This window comes from Thermobia domestica, chromosome 13, assembly GCF_964235325.1.
Source record: "Thermobia domestica chromosome 13, izTheDome1.hap1.1, whole genome shotgun sequence".
Classification (NCBI taxonomy): Eukaryota; Metazoa; Arthropoda; class Insecta; order Zygentoma; family Lepismatidae; genus Thermobia; species Thermobia domestica.
This window is the reverse complement of record NC_137466.1, coordinates 17,783,717-17,803,098: the sequence shown is the minus strand read 5'-3', so window position 1 is coordinate 17,803,098 and position 19,382 is coordinate 17,783,717. Positions and strand designations below refer to the sequence as shown.

The following is a 19,382-nucleotide window of genomic DNA, read 5'->3' as shown; positions in this document are numbered from 1 at the left end:
CACTCACACACACACACACACACACACACACACGCACACACACACACACACACACACACACAGTTAAGATGTGAGATATTTCATAAATTTTCACTCAAGTAATATTTAGGTTAGCTACGCAAAGTGAGAATTGTTCCCTTTTTCTATCTTATCTTTATGTCCATTTAAAAATACTCCAGAGAGGGAAAAAGTTATCCCTGCCAGGGATAAAATTTTTCTTGTCCAGGGTGGGAAAGATTTTTGTCAGGGGGGAAATCCCTGGCATCCCCCCCGCCAATTCGCACCCTGATTGTAAGTAGCCACAATATATCATCTGAAGATCACAACGGTGCATCATTTAATATAATCTGTATTGCACTATCAAGTAAAAAAAATCTACGCTATATGTCTTACATGAAGTTTTAAAAATAAATGTTCTCATCAACAAAACAGGAATATTCACTCCTGGATATTGCGGAATTTGTACTACTGCTTCAAAGACAATATGTATGTTGAAAATGCGATTATTATTATTATTATTATTAATTTTAAATAATAATAATAATAATAATAATAATAATAATAATAATAATAATAATAATAATAATAATAGTTTACAAATTCAATTCGAATAATTAACTGAAAATAACTTGAAACCAAAGAAATACTAGAGGTAGCCTCGACAGCTCTCGCAGCAAATGTGATAAGAGTAAGATGCATATGTTTATTTGGGGGAAGTGATATATATTAAACATCCTATGAATAAAGTCCATTTTGCCGCTACCTTTGTTGTAACTGAAAATGGTAAAAGCTACTACCACTTCCGATTTCAGCGTCGATTACCAAAATTAGGAACATTAACTGGTAGGGGAAACAGATTTTTATTGGATTCAGTGTCCCAAAAATATATTCGATCTCCGTTTTGTATTTAAATCTATGTATTTCAATATTGATCAACTTAGCGTAAAAACTTTGAACGGATCTTTATATGGGCTCAGCGTTCCAAGAATAGCTTTCATTTCCGACTGTATTCCTCCACGGAACGGGAAATGGTGAAAATCTACTACCCCTTGTGGTTTCAGTATTGATACCAATAGAGCAGTAATGAGAAAATGCAAGACCAAAATCCAGATGATCTTGGTCTTGGCCTTTCAAACCAGTTTTGGCCTTTGTCTTGTACTGGAGCCCTTGGCCTTGGTCTCGGTTTTAGTCTTGGCCTTGCACACCCTGTCTTGGCCTTTACCATGATTTTGCGTGCAAGAGTATTGCACGTCTTGCTTTTAAGAAATGTTGTGCTTTTCATAGGAAAATTTTACACCGAATATAATAGAACAGATAATGAAAGCTACGCGTATCATTGCCTGTCTTAATGCGTCAAAATAGTAACGGAAATAGATTTAAATGTAACAGTGTTCATCTTCATGTGAATATAATATAATAGTGTACAAAATTATCGAAGTTTAATACTACATTTCACTTTAGTTTTAGAAGAACTCACGAACATATTCTGTTTGTTAACTTTAAGTTTACTTTCTGTCTTAGACACATAATTACTTTTCGTAGGATTTTACCGAATTCAGTAATGAGCTATAGTAAATGAATTAAATGATGGCCGAAGTACTTTATACCAGATGAAGTTCTTACCTTCTGTCGTCTTCTAAACATCGTTCCAATTCGTTGCCATTTTCCGTGCTCCAGATAAGTTCCGAAGAAAGACCAACGACACACGGAGATTGTATTTGACTAGTGTACTCTTGTTGCTTGCATTCAGTAAGGACCATGCCCATAACGCCAGACAGCTAATGACAATGAGCTAATCATGCTCAAAAGAGTTCTAGCAGGAAGAAGGGAGTAAAATGACTGTCGAGATTGTGGAGCTATACTGATCAATGTAAACTTTCTGAATTTGAAATTTGTCCATATGAGTTACAGCCATCTATCACATTTTACTCACTCTAAATAAATTTTTGTTTTTATTGTAAATAACCAAAAAAGAGCAGTAAAGAGCAAGGATGACATGAATTTTCCGAGTTTATTGAGCGAGACGTGAAAGTCTAGAAAGAAATTATGTAAATTGTATAAAACGAAAAGAAGCCTTGTACAATTACATGAAATATATATAGTTTATACTAGCTGAAATGTCCGTCCTTTGCAAGGGGGAGAATAGGTTTATGGAAAATCTATCAATCCACTTTTCCTTAGGATACACATTTCAATGAAACTCTAATGAGAAGAATCCATAGCATACGTTGTTTTTTGGCTTAAATTTTGAAAAATCCTACCCTCACTAAATGCGAACTTCAACCTAAATGCATCATAAAAGCTTGAGGTTGCTACTATGTTCCACAACTTGTTTCAAACTAATCATGCCCAAAAACTATGAATTCGACACAATTTTCGGTCATTTTGGATATTCTATTTTTCAGATCTTTTACACGTTACGCCTACCTACTTCCCCCTAGTACAAGGGTGCCTTACTCCATAGTAATTCGTAGGGGGCGCGGTGGCTCAGTGGTAGAGCGCTCACTTCTGGTGCTTGGGGTCCCGGGTTCGATCCCAGCCTCCGCCAAGTAAACTTTGTGGTGGACAAACACCGTAATCGTGGGTTTTCTCGGGGTTCTCTCGTTTCCTCCCACTTTCTTCATTCCACCATTTCACTCATCTCTCATCATCACCGTCTCCTTTAGCCTAGCCGGCATAACCGTGGGACGTAAAACTCAAAGATTTCATTTTTTTTCAATTCTTCTCAGATTGCAAATTATATGTGCACCAAGTTTGGTTGAAATTGATTCAAACGTTTCAGATTTATGATGGAACATGCATACACAATTATTATTCTTTATAGATGTACAAGAAACGCCATTCCTGTTGCTACCGTCAATTTCCAGGCCGGATTACATATTCGTTCTTGCCTAAGTTCGGTCTTAAATATCGTCGGGACTGTCATCTACCAGCTTAGCGGCCCCAAAACTATTGATTCGACATTAATTTCGGTCATTTTGGACATCTTATTTTAGACTCTTGTCACTCCTATGCCGATGAGGGCTGAACTTGGGATTAAACTGCACCAGGAGTGTCATTGTTCATCCCAGCGATAGGAAGAACTATGGATTTGACACTAATATTAGTTGTTTTCGGTTATATTTATGTGTTATCCTTGTCCACCCCAATCCTTAGGGCTGTTACAGATTTCTTATGCTAACTGTGTCTATACTTTCATTTAAACGATATCAGGAGTATCATTATTCATCTCAGCAATCCCGAAAACTATAAATTAGACACTAATATTGCTCGTTTTCATTATTTTTACATGTTATCCCCTTCCACCTATGTGGGAATTCTAGAAACGTTTAGGGGGCCGCGGTGACTCAGTGGTGGAGCGTCCACCTCTGATGCGTGGGGTCCCAGGTTTAAACCCTGCTCCCGCCAAGTGACCGTGTGTTTGTCGTTCCGAGTTCTCATCGGGGTTCTCCCGTTTCTTCCCACTTTCTTCATTCCACCATTTCATTCATCACTCATCATTACCGTCTCCTTTAGGAAACGGGAGAACCCCGAGAAAACCCACGCACACGGTGTTTTGTCCACCACAAAGTTCACTTGGCAGGGGCCGGGATCGAACCCGGAACCCCAAGTACCAGAGGTGAACGTTCTACCACTGAGCCACCGCGGCCCCACATTCATTTGTGTGTATATAGACACAGTAGATAAATTTTTAATTAGGGCTTCTTATGGACTTTAAGTGAGTACAAAGCAAATAATTGTGTGTTATAAATGCCAACCACTAATAGCAATAAACACACACACATTTCCTTCAATAAAACATAATTTCTTTACATACTTTCGTAGTTTATAGTTACTGAAACCGTGAAATTCAAGGGAGAGATATATGATTTTTTCTCCTTGGTTTCCATCTTCTAAAAAATATTCAAGTAGTTCATGTGCAAGACTCTTGCAGGTTGGTCTTGATCTTGCAGATATGGTCTTAGTATTGGTTTTGGTTTTGCACTGGGATCCCTGGTTTGGTCTCGGTCTTTCATGCAAGACCTAGAGCAAAATTGCAGGACAGAGGCTGTTGTACTGATCACTACAATAGCCAGCATCATCATACGTATTCTGCCTTTATTGGCAGGTCACTTGCTGCCACTCAGAAGTTTCTATGTTCCACTGTCTTTCACTAACCTCTTCGTCTTCACGTACGACGTACTACAATGCACTACAACAGTAACATGGTAAAATTGCGGTAACTTACGATCTTCGGAATATTAAATGTTGAAACCGGAAATTGTAAATCTATCAGTTCCAGTTGCAATAAAGAAGCAAGATCTGATATGGAACTGCTGTTAAGACACTGAAACAATATGAATAAATTCTAGCTCCCTATTACCTTTCTTACACTAAGGAGATCAGAATTGAAACCGAAAATTGTGCCATATTCTACAGATTCCAGATTTTCTACAAAGATATGGGTGAAGATAAAGCCTACTGTTTCGACACTGAATTCCTATCAAAGAAACAGCTTCTCGCTATCTATAACTATTTTTCTGTTATGACACTGAAACCGGAAATAACTGATTTTTACCACTTCTAGTTTGAGTAGAGGGTTAGGCAGAAGATGAGACTTCTTGGAACACTGAATCCCTTTCGAAAGAAAGCATTCTCGTACTTCTTGTAGTATTCGTCTATCATCTCTATACAGACAGATTACCTACATATACATGTTGAATGAAATTGTATTTAGTAATTTTAAACATTTGGAAGTCCAACGTACCAATGCAACTAATTGTATGTTTCCTTTTCTTTGCTAATAAATTATTTTCCCTAAAAATAAAATATCTCCGCATCAGTAAGTTGATCAAATTCACTCGAAAAAATTTTGTATTACTTATAATTTTGAGTTTAAAATTGAATTTATTGTGCAAATTAAGGAAGATTACATATAAACTCTTATTTATGATGTTATTTTGAGTATAAAACAACAAATCTAGGTTCTATTTTGTATTGAAATCATGAATTCTGTTGTTGGCCAAATGTATTTTTTTCACAGTAAATTAAACTTTTGGAAATTTAGAGACAATGAAATACTGAAATTTTGTGCTTTTGAAGTAAAATAATTATAATGACTTTCTTCTGTAAATGAAAGGAGTAAATAAAATCATTTGAAAAGCCCAACATTTACTATAAGCAGTGTTTAAGCGTACGCGCAAAGCATCATGAGTAATACTTCTGTAGAAAGTTTTTTAAATCAGAGGAAACCATAACAAAAAAGTACTTAGTTTCTTATTTAAATATGATGGGTGTGCTGTCCACAGTAGAAGCCATCATCACTGAATGATTACACGTAATACTTTTTGTGCTTTTGGAATCCAAAATATTATGGCTGCAATTTTTTACTGTAGGCACCTAACACTCTTTACCCCGACAGTTAATATTTAATGAAACGTTTAAGATTAGCTTAAAATGTAATAGAAGCTTTTCATAGCTTCCATGACAGCTTGATGTTCAAAAGATCATTTGGTTAATGTATTGAAACGCGTAAATTCGTTGAAATCTCGAATTTGATTTTTCACCATGACAAAATTTGTTTGTTCTTCTGGCCACTCAAAAGGGAAAACAGTGTATGGGAATCTCGACAATGCATCCATTCATTATTATTCTTTGTGACATTAATTTCTTATTCCGTTAGTCTTCAACAGACCCCTTATTCTCATTTAAAAATAAATCTTTGTACGCCTCATATAAAGAGACTCCGTGTGTCTAATATTCATAAAAGAAGAGCTTGTTGGAATGTTTTCTTACAGAGCTGTTAAAGAACTGAATTCTTAGAAAGAAACGAAACTAATAATACACATTGTCGAAATGGTATACAATTCATTCTAGAAAGAAGAAACTGTTTCTTCTGAAGTAAACTTCATAAACTAGAACAAAGTATATCATTGTTATCTTTGACTGCAGAGCATTTAATATTAAATTAAAGAATCAGAGACTGAAATGAATCTCGTATATAAAGATTCTCTTTCCTCCGAAGTAAATGGCTTCTGTTTTATGAATGAATATCTTAAGTTTCAGCTCAGTGGGTTTAACTAAAGCAAAGAATTAAATATAGATCTAAAGTTTTATTTGGAAAACACACGAAAATAGCTTCAGACAAAAATACACCAATTGCTTCTTTCATGATACAGGGAAATTTTTATATGTATTAAAGTTCTCTTACGATTTGAAAGTTAAGTAAGTAAATCGAACAAAAGTGATCCGCAGCTCAGGTCTAGGTTGAGTACGTTGGAGTGTAGAACAGTATCCAACTTACGGGTCTACTTTTCCCCCTGATATATATTGCAGATTAAATTAATTTATTGCACTACAAATTTCCTATATGGGCGTTTCTGTATTAAAGATTACTAATTGTTCCGCCCGAGCCCTTGGCCCGCTCTACATTATAGGTTAAAACCGTGTTTAATTAAAATATTTAATAGTTTGCATTTGTTGTATCTATTTATTTATTTTACATTTACATGGTTTACATTTAACTTCCTATGATCGTTTCGGTAAACGTATTCTGACAACTTTTTGTAAATAATCGAGTTGCGCTTGAGAAAGTGGTATTCTGAGATTTTAATAGAGTTAGGTTAACCTCAAAGTACTTGTTACATCTAAATATAATTTCTAATTTATCAGATGTTATCTGCTTTATAATAAAGTTTGGGTGTGTCTGTCATAAGGTTTTCGCGGAAGAAGGAGTCACCTAGAGACACCACATTTTATACACAGAGAGATCTCTACCAGTTCTAATCATGTACTAATCCTGTTTTTACCTCGGGGTCGGGGGTCGGATTTTGGGGGTGAAAATGTACGCTTCTTGTGGTTTCTAAAAACGGCTTGACTATTTGCAACCAACAGTGCGTATCGATTTTTCTGGCTTACGTAACAGTATAAAATAAATACTCGGGGAAGGGAATAAGGACATTCTTTTTCACCTCTTATCATCCAGTTTCTAAATTAAGACCTGGCAGCAAGGAGTGTCTGCAGCTATTACTAATGCAGATAAGGATATGTGTGTTTCTCATCAGATTTTCACAAACAAAGGAGTTACTGGAATCACCTAAAATTACTTAGTCTGACATAAGATGTTTCACCTAAAACACAGAAATATAAATTATTTTCTGCTTGTCACATGACACCCATCAGGAAGATAATCAAATTCATCCCAAACCCAATGCTTCGGCACTTGGCACTTCGGCTGCTTCGGCACTTGGCACAACTTCTGTGTTGTTTCATGTCATCTGATCAGGAGGTTAAGGAACCAACATAGTTTCTACCTTCATAACGCACGTTGCGTAAAGACACAAAGCTATCGAACTAAAGAAAAGCACATGGTGTTAGTTATATGTAAGGTTAAATGTTGTCTATATACTGTGTTTCCTTTGTGTGACCTTTCTGCAATGAACTTAAAATGTTCGATGGAATTTTTCGCGTCACTCATACTGTTCCACAAATATTAGCCAAAAAAATTCTGATTTCGAGAAATTTAAGGAGCCATATTTCGGCAACCGTAAGTCACAGAGAGATATTTTGCGATTGTTTTTAATTTTGAGCCCTCCATTTTGAGCATGTGTCTTCATAAAACAACATATCGAAGAACGTTTTAACAGATCTCTTAAACAACTCTAGTACTGAAGGAAATTATAAATGGATAGAGGGATTACAAGAATTGTTTAATGAGTATAATAATAAAGTACATAGAAAAATTGGTATAAAGCCTGTAGAAGTTAATAAGAAAAAATAATTCTTTTTAAGTTCGTTTTGACAATGCTCTTGGAGCATTCTCAACTGGCTATTTTCTATTTTCTACAATTTATCTTCTTCATATCTTATTATAATACAATAACTTCTCAGTCTATGTGTAACGCTTTTAATGCTTTATAGTTTCCTTAGTAGGTGTCTCTACTTCAACTATCTTTCTTCCTGATGACAATCTATGGAACTAGCATGCAGGCAATTTCCATATTTGAGCAGTTCGGCTGAACATAATGGTAAGCACTACTTCCGATGAAAGGGAGTTGTGATCGAACGGGTTGTGATCGAATGGGTTGTGATCGAACCACAGAAGGGGAAGCTCGTTTGGTATCCGACAATGCATTGAATTGCATGAGAATGTTGAACCTTCTTTTCTAGTTTACTCGAAAGTTAGAAAATCTGATATACCATTATGTTCGCCCAAGCCGCTCACTTAATTACAACTCAAAACCTATATTGTTTCAATTTATGATAATTATTTCAAAATAGAAAAAGCACGTTCTGCAAGCAGAAGCTTGGAACGAAGAACTAAAAGTTGTTAAATTGAAAATAATGATGAAATATTTATAAAATGCGATTATCTTCTCTTCTTAACATAGATGTAGAATGCAAACTTTCATAAAATTTTAAATTACAATGCAAAATGAATTAATTTTTAAAAGAGAATTCAAATGTTCAATCCGAAAGCAATACGCTTTTATTTACAGTACAATGCATGTGGCTCGAATACCAAACTTCACTGTACATGTCCGTATTTCACATAATTTTGGTAAAAGATATGAAACTATCATACAACGAAATCTTGTTCGTGTACAGCCGTTTGTCGTAATACATACATAGATTCACTTTTTTCTTCCAGATCGTCAGATCTACTGCTACGAGTGCGACAGTTGGACAGACCCAAGGTGCAGGGACCCGTTCAATTACACTGCCTTACCACGTGACCAACCTCCACTAGTCACATGCAATGGCTGTTGCGTTAAAATGGTCAGAAACGCTAAAACACGTAAGTGACGTTTTAAACAGTTTTTATTTCCTTTCCTTGCTTTAAAAGCATTTTAATAATAATCTGTTGCTTTGTACTCAGATATCACAAATGGAAGCTGCTTTAAACGTATTTTTCACTTTCAATAATGCAGTAAGTTGTAATTATGTTCGTTATTGTTGGCAATGTATCTCCTGACCACTCAATTTTTATCAAAATAATTTCACTACTAAACAGGTCTGGAAAACAACTCTTAAGGATAAACAAATACAAATTATTTATTATTACAGCATCGTGTTTGGCACACAATTTATAACATTTAAAATATGTTGTCTTAAGTGTATAGTGCTATCACTTATTTTTATGTTTATATTGTAAGGAAACGAACTCATCACAATTTTTGAGAAATACCTGTTGAAGTTTGTAGGAAAGTGAGAAAGTTACGTTCTATCAACTGGAAATTGTAATTTGTTAAGTGTAATTTAGATCTCTATAAATGATATTCAGACCAGTGTCGTTTTCACACAGAATGATGTGGTAGCACCTGGATTGTGTTTCATCATAAGAGTTACATTGCCCGAAAGTTGAAGATGTGACACTTTTGAAACTTTCTAATGAATTAAAAAGTTGAAAAGAACTAATTAAAGAAAACTAAAATACTATGTTACATTACTAAAGATAATAAATCTTTGAAAATATTGAGAGGTCAAATTGTTCAGAACTTTGCATTTCTTATTTCTTCTGAAAATTTCCAAAACCATTGTTTCTATTTGGAATTTATTTTGTATTAAATACACTTCATAATTAGGCCTAGGGTACGTGTCTTGTATTTTGGGAAGTAGAAAAGGTACACCCAAAGAGTAGCAGTAGACCCCTATAACATACGAAATACCTTGCATTGTAGGTGTAGATCATGTATTCCCTATGTACGAAGTATTTACGAAAGTTTATATTTATTTCTCAAATACGGATAGGAAATTCTTTTTAAAAACATTTTGAAGGCAACACTCTAATTGAGGACATGTGAGACATACGCACAAAATGCAAATTAAAGAGCAACATCAAATTTTAGTTACCGCTCGAATCTTAATTATTTTGGCGAACAATAACACTGAGGTATTAAAAGTTCTGCTTCTTAAAATATAAATTTGGAGATGGCTAAGAAAAAAACATTTATGTTAATTTAGTGCAGAAAAACTGTTAGGTATCGTAATTAGAATGCAAATGAAAAGAAATTCTCACTACACACACTTCCAGCTCGCGCCAAGTGAATTTTGTGGTGGACAAAGGCCTTGTGTGGGGGTTTCCTTGGAGTTCTTCCGTTTCTTCCCACTTTCTTCATTCCACCATTTCACTCATTTCTCATCATCATTGTCTCCTTTAGCCTATCCGGCATAACCGTGGGATGTAAAACTCAAATATTTCATTTCATTATTTTTCAAACTGCACACTGACAAGTAAAGGGTCCAAATGGATGAATCGAATTGTGGGATGAGACATAGCGTACCTGATAGAGGATGTGAAAATATGTGTAATGGCAAAGTTATAACGTCTGAGCGCTATAAGAAGCGGAGGGGGTCAAAGTTGATGCGAGAAGGGCTATGCTATGTTATAGAAATACACCAAATAAACTGTTGAATCATAAAAATAGTGAAAGATTGACAATGCAATCTGTGTTAGTTTCACATATTGGCAAAAAAAAAAAAAAAAATGTGCAGAGTAGATCACGAACCTCCGCCGCCATTTTGAAATTGTAATATTTTTTTGAAATGGAAAGGTGGTCATGTGATACATCAATTAGGGCCAGCATGTTCTCCAAAAGTTAATAATGAACTTTAGTGATCATTATCTGTATTATTTGGAATATTTAGAATCATCTTTATAGTTATTTAGGAAAAGCTAGGAGATTTATGCTCTATGTTGAAAGTTTGGATTATCACGAAAACACATTCGACTGCAGTAGTCCACTTTTCATCCAGATATCACATGCTACGCTCGTCCTAAGTTGCTATTGCTTACGAAGGTGGACAAAGAAAGTATATCATTTAAGAAAAGGTAGCTATTTAAACTTCACATTGTTTTCGACCAAAAGCGAAAAAAGTGTAGACAGTTCTTCCAGACCTGAAGAGTTCTCTTCGGCATTATATGAAGCACATTGGAAGTAATGTCCTTAGTAATAATGTACTAATATACAACTTGGATATCAAATTTAGTTTTCCTGGTTTGTAGATATGTTTAACTTACACATGTCTTCGTGATAATCCAAACTTTCAACATAGAGCATAAATCTCCTAGCTTTTCCTAAATAACTATAAAGATGATTCTAGATATTCCAAATAATACAGATAATGATCACTAAAGCTCATTATTGACTTTTGGAGAACATGCTGGCCCTATTGATGTATCACATGACTACCTTTCCATTTCAAAAAAAAAATCACAATTTCAAAATGGCGGCGGAGGTTCGTGATCTACTCTGCACTTTTTTTTTTTACCAATATGTGAAACTACCACCGCTTGCATTGTATATCTTTCACTATTTTTGTGATTCAACAGTTTATTTGGTATATCAGCCGCTATAACTTTGCACATTGTGGAAGTACTCGATTTTTGAGGATAATAAGTTGTATATTTTGATTTTATTTTTATGTTTATGTCGCGGAATTGTTAATAAGGTTATGGGAATTTAATGTTGTAAATGTGAAGTAAATGCAAGCTGCACAGTCTTGTTAACGTTTGTGTCAGCAATTTATTGTAAACACTTGTGTATAAGAATGTCATCGTTAAGAGTCTGGCAATGTAGGAAGGAAATGTTGACAATGTGTCTTTCCTCACATTAGCCAGATTCTAGAAATTGTATAAACTGAATCTGTAGGATTTTATGAATTTCATGAGATTACGGATGTACGGAGAATTGCTTAGAACCGGGAAATCAGAGCGTGTCGAGGATTGCAATTTTGAGTTTTGACACATGGAAGGAATTTGTCTCTCCATGTGAAAACGGTGTTACACGTGCCGCAGCAGACGAAAAAGCAGACGATGGTAGCTGGACCCCGCCAAACAAAACCGGAGGACGAGAAGGTTTTGAGATCAGTTCTTGAGAGTTCACGGATGAGTTCTTGGAGAGTTCGCCGAGTTACGACAGCGAATAATTCTTAGAAGTTCATAATCAATTTACCGTGATCATTCTTGGGTTCGATTTTGGAGAATCGAGTTTCATTTGAATATTAGCCAGATGATAAGAGAAGACAGTACGTTGTACTTCAACATATTCTAACGACGCAGAACTTAGGCAGAGATTTGCATTGAGAGGAGCCATTCCTCGATGCCCATTTTCGTCGTCCACCAGCAAGGAATTTCAACTTAAGGAGCAGAGTTCAACACCAGAACGACGAGGGAATACACCAGTTTAATCCAGGTATGTGTGGCACCGAGTCAGAATTCAAAGCTCAATACTTGATCGTTCTGTACCTGTCTGGCAAATGAATCCGAATATCCGTTATAGCTAACATTCATAGATCTTACAGTTCATTCATAAGATTATTGAAATACAGTGTTTTATTTTAAATGAAGTGGACGTATCTTTATTTGTCTAATCCCCAAATGAGAAACCTCTCGCAAGTTAATTTTATAGTTCGTCCCACTCATTCTAGATGGTGAGTGGTAGGCGCCTAGTAGCACTCAATTTGCATCCCCAATTAGGCACTGAGTGGCTAGGTTGTCATGGTGGAGATGCTGTGAGTCATTTTGACTAGTGTAACGATCCTAGTAATTAGACAACATGGTTGTAGATGCTGGTTTGCTTTTGCAATTGTAGCGTTTCCAGTAGACATGATTAGAATCCCTCTCATATTTTCTACTCAGATTTTTAAATGATATTTTATTACGTGACGAAAACCCACCCTTCCCACCCTCTCTACGATGAAGTGTAATTTTAAGTATTGTGATCGTATTTTCTCGAATTAGGTTAAGGTATTAAGTTATAATGTGAAATTGATATAGTGAATTTAAGGTGTTGCAATAAAGAAAAAGTTATCCGATTCTCACGACAAGTGGATTAAGTAGCTCGAATACACGTATTATAATAATAATTAAGTTTAAATAAGTTAAAAGTAAATGAGTAACGAAAGTATTCGTACAAGAGCACAAAAAGCGGCAAAAGGAGTGCAGGTCGGTAGCTTGTTTAATATTGCAAGTTCAAGTAAGAAAAAGCAAGAAAGTCCGAAACCAAATTTGAAATTAGGACCCGTCGAGAATTTTCCGTCCAGTCCTATACCAAAATTGTATACGGAAGAGTTTACATCAATCTTTCCATTTGAAAGTAACGTAATTAGTAATAAGCAGTCGAGTAGTACAAAAGAAGATAAAATGGCGACAGGAGTAACATTTTATTCCGATATAAACAAACTTCCCAAGTTTGACTTGAAGACAGATAGCGATATAATAGGTTTCTTTGATGAGTTTGACGACGCGTGTCAAATGGCAGGCGTGAGTGAGGAAAAGAGAAAAGAGCTATTACCTAGTGTATTCAAAGGTAATGGTAGACAGTGGATGAAGGTGTTTTTAAAGAGAAGGAATGTTAGTGAAACCAGTTATAAGCAACTACAGAAAAGTATAATCGAAGAGTTCACACGTACTAATGTGACATTAGATATAGAGGATCGTATAAGAGAAAGGTTGCATCTCGAGGATGAGCCTATAATAAATTATGTGTATGATATGCTTGTTTTGTGCGAAAGATTAGACGCCAACATGAATGACAAAAAGAAAATAGGAATAATTTTAGGTGGTCTTCAACCGTATTTCATGGAACGTGTAGGTACAAATTCATATTCGACAATTGATAAATTTGTAGAGGATCTTCAAAAAGTAGAGAAGAATAAGTGCAAAGTAGAGAAGCGCGTTAAACGGGAAAACGGAAAGGTTACTGTTAAAGACCTGTTAAAGAAGATGAGAGAGCAAGTAGAAGAGGAAGATAGTGATGTAGAAATTGATAAGTTGTTGTTAAAGAAAGAGATTAAAAGTAAGGAAGACGTGAAAGTTAAGCAGGAACCAACGAGTATTACTCAATTGAGTGAGCTAGAAAAGAAAATAGAGAATTTACAGTTGACATTAGCTGCGAATTTTCAAGACCGAAATAGTAGAGAAGATAAAAATGGTAGTGATTCGAAGCAATACAGGAACAATAGTAATAATTTTAGAGGAAATAGAAGTTTTCGGAATGGAGGACGAAATTTTTACAAGAATAATGGAAATAGGAATGGGAATAGGAATAGTAATAATAATTATATTAGGAATAGAGGTTCTAACGGATATAATAATGGAAGAGGATTTCGAAATAATCGGCGTAATAATAGAGGCGGAAGGAAGACAAGTTTTTGGCAACAAAGAGGAAATAGTTGTTGTGCGAATGGTGTTAATAGGCCAACATGGTGCCAAAATCATAGCCAAATAAATAGTCCCGTACAGTATGTTCCGGTAGTACCGAACCAGATAAATGGTACAACTTATTACCAGGCTACAACTTCAAATAATTTAAACTAGGTCAAACTGTAAATGACAGAGGCACATTTACAGGTAGTAAATTAAAAGTTAGAGAAATAGTAGCCTCTACGTTAACTGATAATAATATGCTCTATGTTCCGATAGAAGTAGATGGTAGAAATCATAAGGCTTTAATTGATACAGGATCGCAGATATCCATTGTAAACGAAAAGCTAGTCCCACCTAGTGCGAAAGTAATCCCTAGACCAACGAGGATTCGTGGAATAACACAGAATGTGTTAGTAGTGAACAAGATCGCTGTGATTAGATTTAAAATGGCCGGACAGACATTTCATTTGGAATTTCGCGTAGTAAAGGATTTTCCGTATCAAGTTTTGATCGGGAATGATTTTCTACAGAGTCAAAATTGCCAAATAAATTACGGGCAGAATAAATTGACATTGCAGAGATTTGGAAAACCAAGATTAAGGAAAAGGGAAGAACAGGAATCTGTAACTGTGTCTGATAATGCGGCGTTAGGAATAAAACATTGTATTCGACCAAGATGGGTATTAGGTCATAAGGTACGGTTGTTACCTAGGTCTAAGACTACGGTAGAAGTGAATTTGGTTAGTTCCTGGAATAACAGGGAATACTTGTTGGAACCAGATAGGAAGATAGAAGCCCAATACAATGTGTTGATTCCACGTGCACTTTTATCGGCTGAAAATAACAAGATAAAGATTATTAATCCATCTAATAGAGCAATTTTATTGAGACCGAATATAACATTAGGAAAAGCTGAAGAATGTGTGGATGAAGAACAATTGAAGAATGAAGGATTATCAACCGAAGATATTGATAGCATTTTAAGATCTCGTAGAAATTTTGATAAATCTAGATTGAAATTCGGGAAGGAAACGAAACCGGAAATTAGGGATAGAATTGAGAGTTTGTGCTATGATTTTGCGGATGTTTTTGCATGGCAGGATGACGAATTAGGCCAAGTAAAACATTTTGAGCATCACATTGAGTTAGAAACAAAGGTACCATTTAGACGTCACCAATATCCGATTCCCATAGCGTTAAGAGATAAAGTTAAGGAACAAGTTAACATTTTGTTGAGACAAGGAATAATTGAAGAAAGTTCAAGCGCTTACAACTCTCCGATGTTGTTTATACAGAAACCGTCAGGGGGTATTCGTGCAGTTTTGGACTGCCGTTTTTTGAACAAATGCGTCAAACTGCATAGCATTGCGCTGCCCCCGATCCATCAAATTTTAACGTGTATGGGAGGACACAAATATTTTAGTATTTTGGACGTAAAATCGGCTTATCATCAAGTGCCTATTTCTGAGGAGTCACGGGAGTATACTTCATTCAATATACCAGGCGTAGGAGCTTATCAGTATCGTGTTTTACCTATGGGATACTTACAATCGCCCGCCATATATACCAAGATAATGGCAATGACCCTGGCAAATGTAAATCCAGAGTCAGTTTCCTATTATATGGATGACGTATTTCTATATACGAATAATCAGGAGAAAATGGTAGATGTACTTCAGTCTGTTTTCAAAAGATTGAGACATTATGGACTCAAACTATCTGTTGAAAAATGTCAATTCATAGAAAGGAAAATTATGGCTGTGGGACATATTGTAAGTGATGCGGGATACGAGGTTAGCCCGAAGATAATCCAGGCGATAAAAGCATGTAAGGCCCCGAATAATGTAAAGCAGTTAAAATCTTTTCTTGGTTTAACTAATTATGTTCGAAAATTCTGTAAGGACTATGCCAAAATCACATCAGCGTTTCAACCAATTTTGAAAAAGGGTCATAAGTTCGAATGGAATGAATCATACCAGCAGGCGTTCGATCAATTAAAATCTGCACTAATGAATGCACCATTACTAGCTCCATTTAGGGAAGACTTAGACACGAGAGTGTACACAGACGCATCGACTAGTTCGATTGGTGGAGTATTAATGCAAAAACAGGCTAATGGTGAATGGACGCCAGTAGCGTATTACAGTCGCGTGTTACGTCCACAAGAGAAGACCAGACACATAGTGGAATTAGAGATATTAGCAGTGATAAGTTCTTTAAGAGCATTTAATTATTACTTGTTCAATAAAGAATTTGAGCTGTACACCGATTGTAAGGCATTGAAGTATTTGCAAACGTCACCTAAATTAGCTCCGAAATTAGTAAGATGGAGTTTGGACTTAGCCCAATATAAGTACACACCGGTGCATTGTCCTGGAGAAAAGAATCCTAGTGATATTTTGTCCAGGAACACAGACATTGAACCAACGGTAGATGATGTTGAGTTAGAAACGTTGAAGGTGAATTCCGAAGATCTCCAAGTTAATTTGACTTTTGATAATGATATTGACGTTGGCGACTTAAAGAGAAAAGACTCATTTTTCGGACCGATCATGCATGCAATAGAACACCCAGAGGATGCTGATGTAAAAGCTGAGAAGCAGGCCCGATGGTATACAGTAAAGGACGATAGGCTTTATAGAACACAAAGAATGGCAGGTGGTACAAAATTATTATTATGTATTCCTTATGCGTTAAGAGAACAAGTATTCAAGAATCTACATTGTTCAGTATACGGTGGCGGACATTTTTCGTACACGAAATGCTATAGACGTGCTTTAAAATTAATATACTTTCCAAACATGAAGAAATTCTTCATGGAGAAGATAGGAGAATGCATAAGTTGCCAGATACAAAAAAGGAAGACAGGAAGAGTACCATTTCATGCGCAGACGTACCCCTCTTATGCTCCATTTCAGTCAGTTGTGATGGATGAGGTTGGACCTTTTAAATTGTCTCGTAACAATAGAAATAAGTACATTCTAGTGTTTGTTGATAATGCAACTAGATTTGTTATCGCTAGAGCGGTACCCGCAGTAACGGCAGAGATCGTTGCGCAGGTAATTTTCGAAGATCTGATTACGAAACATGGAGTTCCATCTCAGCTCCATCTGGACAGGCTATCATCTCATCGTAGCCGAATAGTGGAAGAAATGGCTGAGAAATTTTGAATGCAATTGCATTTTGCGAATACTAGCGCCCATTATTCTATAGGAAGTGCGGAAAGGGCCATTGGCTCATTGCAACAAGTAATGAAGCATTACATTGACAAGGATTTTTCAAACTGGGACGAGATCTTGCCAAGTTTGATATTTACTATTAATACGCAAGTGCATGATGGTACTGGTTTTTCACCATACTATCTTTTGCATGGAGTCGAACCAAGAACGTTTCTTGAGCAGGACCTAGACATTCCTTGCGAATACGTCGACAATGAGGTGAGACTTCAGAGCATAAAAGAGGCACGCCAGCTAGCGTACAAAAATTTGCAGAGAAGATTTAGATCTCAGAAGAAGCAAATAGAGAAAAAGTTTGATCAACCGAGTTTTGAAATTGGTCAGAAAGTGTTAATAAGGGAAATGCCGAGAGCAGGTTTGCCCGCATGTTTTGGTAACCGTTACAATACTAAAGGGGTAATAGTGGACAAAATAAACAATAATTCATACAAGGTACAGTATGAAACGAAAAATGGTGAAAAGAAGAGTGATACTATAGACTTAAGACGTTTAAAATTATTTGTAGAAAGTAAAAATGGTGAAAGGTATGGTGAGACAGAGCAAACATCAGATGGTGATGAATAAAATTTCGATTTGGTGAAAAAAAAAAGAGTTTAACATAGGGTCTAATGTAACTATGGTACAAATTGGGTCTACCGATGAAGTGTCAGAAAGGGGGCACTTTCTCAACCAAACCCTAATCCCGAGATTGGAGGAAATGCTAATCTCCATCAGGAAATTTCCCGAATCGATAGACACTTTTTGAATTATAGTTACTAGAATTGTGAATAAATAATAAATGTATGGAATGTAAAATTAAAAGTATTGATTAAAATCAGTTGATACCTAGTAAATAAAATAAAGATAAAATACATAGGAATAAATAAATTGTTGATAGTAGGCTAAAATACTAATAAATAAATAAATAATCAGTAACAGGAAATTAATATTAGGTTTTACTAATTCCAGAATTTTATTCAAGATTGAAAAGGAAACATTAGAATATGGAAACAACAATGTGGGTGATCTATATAAAATTGATAGTTATGGTTCATGTTGCGAAGTCAGATGATCATCATCAAGTAACTATGAAGGATGTAGGGATAGCCCTAACACAAGATTCATTGGCAGTTCATGCATCAAATATGGTATATACAACAATTCGATTACATGTTAACTTTCACGAAGCTGTGCCAATGCACAAAGTGTGTAGCGAATCATATGATATTCTGGATGAATACGCAGAAAGGGAAAGACAATTTAGACTTAATATAATAAATTCAATACCATGTCAGTTCGTATTCATAAATGGTAGTTCTAAATGTATGGAATCAGCAAGGACTAAACGTTCAATTTGGTCTATGCTATTAGGATTTGGGTCTATAGGATTGTCAACCTATAACCTAATACACACACAACAGTTGTCGACCTCAATTCAAAAATTGTCCGAACACGAAAATGTATTGGCTGAGGAGATTCATAAATTAAAAGTATCGCATAATGAAGAAATTTCAATAATGCATGGTGTGGTAGTTAAGGTACATCATGTTCTTCAGAATGTAAGGAGTAAACTGCAAGAGATGTATTGCTACTTGCAGCAAGCTCAAAGGAAAATTTTGACTAATCTATTTTCTCATTTAGCTAGAGAAAGAGTGACTAAAATATTTAACGACATACTTAGCAACCAATTATCTTATCATATTTTGTCAAACTTAGATGTGAATAAATTTATAAATAGTCGTGATATTTTGAAGTATTCAATTTATCGTTCTGATATAGGAATGTTTTATCGAGTATCGTCGATTTATTTAATGAAATATGACTATAATGAAAACAACATCGACGTATTATTAAAAACGCCAATTGTTTACGAAAATACAGTTTCGAAGATGTTTAATGTAATTTCTATGGGTTATCTGACTAACAACTTTAGAACGTACTATAAGTTACCGGAAGTGGTATACTTAGCCAATGGAATATATCACACACTTGATCGATCGAAATGTGAATTCAAGAGTTTCTTGTATTTTTGCGAGCAG

The 19,382-nt window shown here is 35.5% G+C and overlaps 1 protein-coding gene across 9 annotated transcripts in view; it reads left to right on the top strand.

Moving 5' to 3' along the window:
- LOC145668033 (UPAR/Ly6 domain-containing protein qvr-like) overlaps positions 1–19,382 on the top strand; it is a 416,709-nt gene that overhangs the window by 284,294 nt on the left and 113,033 nt on the right. For all 9 annotated transcript variants that reach the window (XR_014127949.1, XR_014127951.1, XR_014127952.1 and 6 more), the window contains one exon: positions 8,630–8,776. Coding sequence is in view for 1 of the 9 variants with exons in the window: in XM_081735501.1 (XP_081591627.1) it covers positions 8,630–8,776 (147 nt within the window). In the remaining 8 variants the exon portion in view is untranslated. The remainder of the gene's footprint in view (positions 1–8,629; positions 8,777–19,382) is intronic.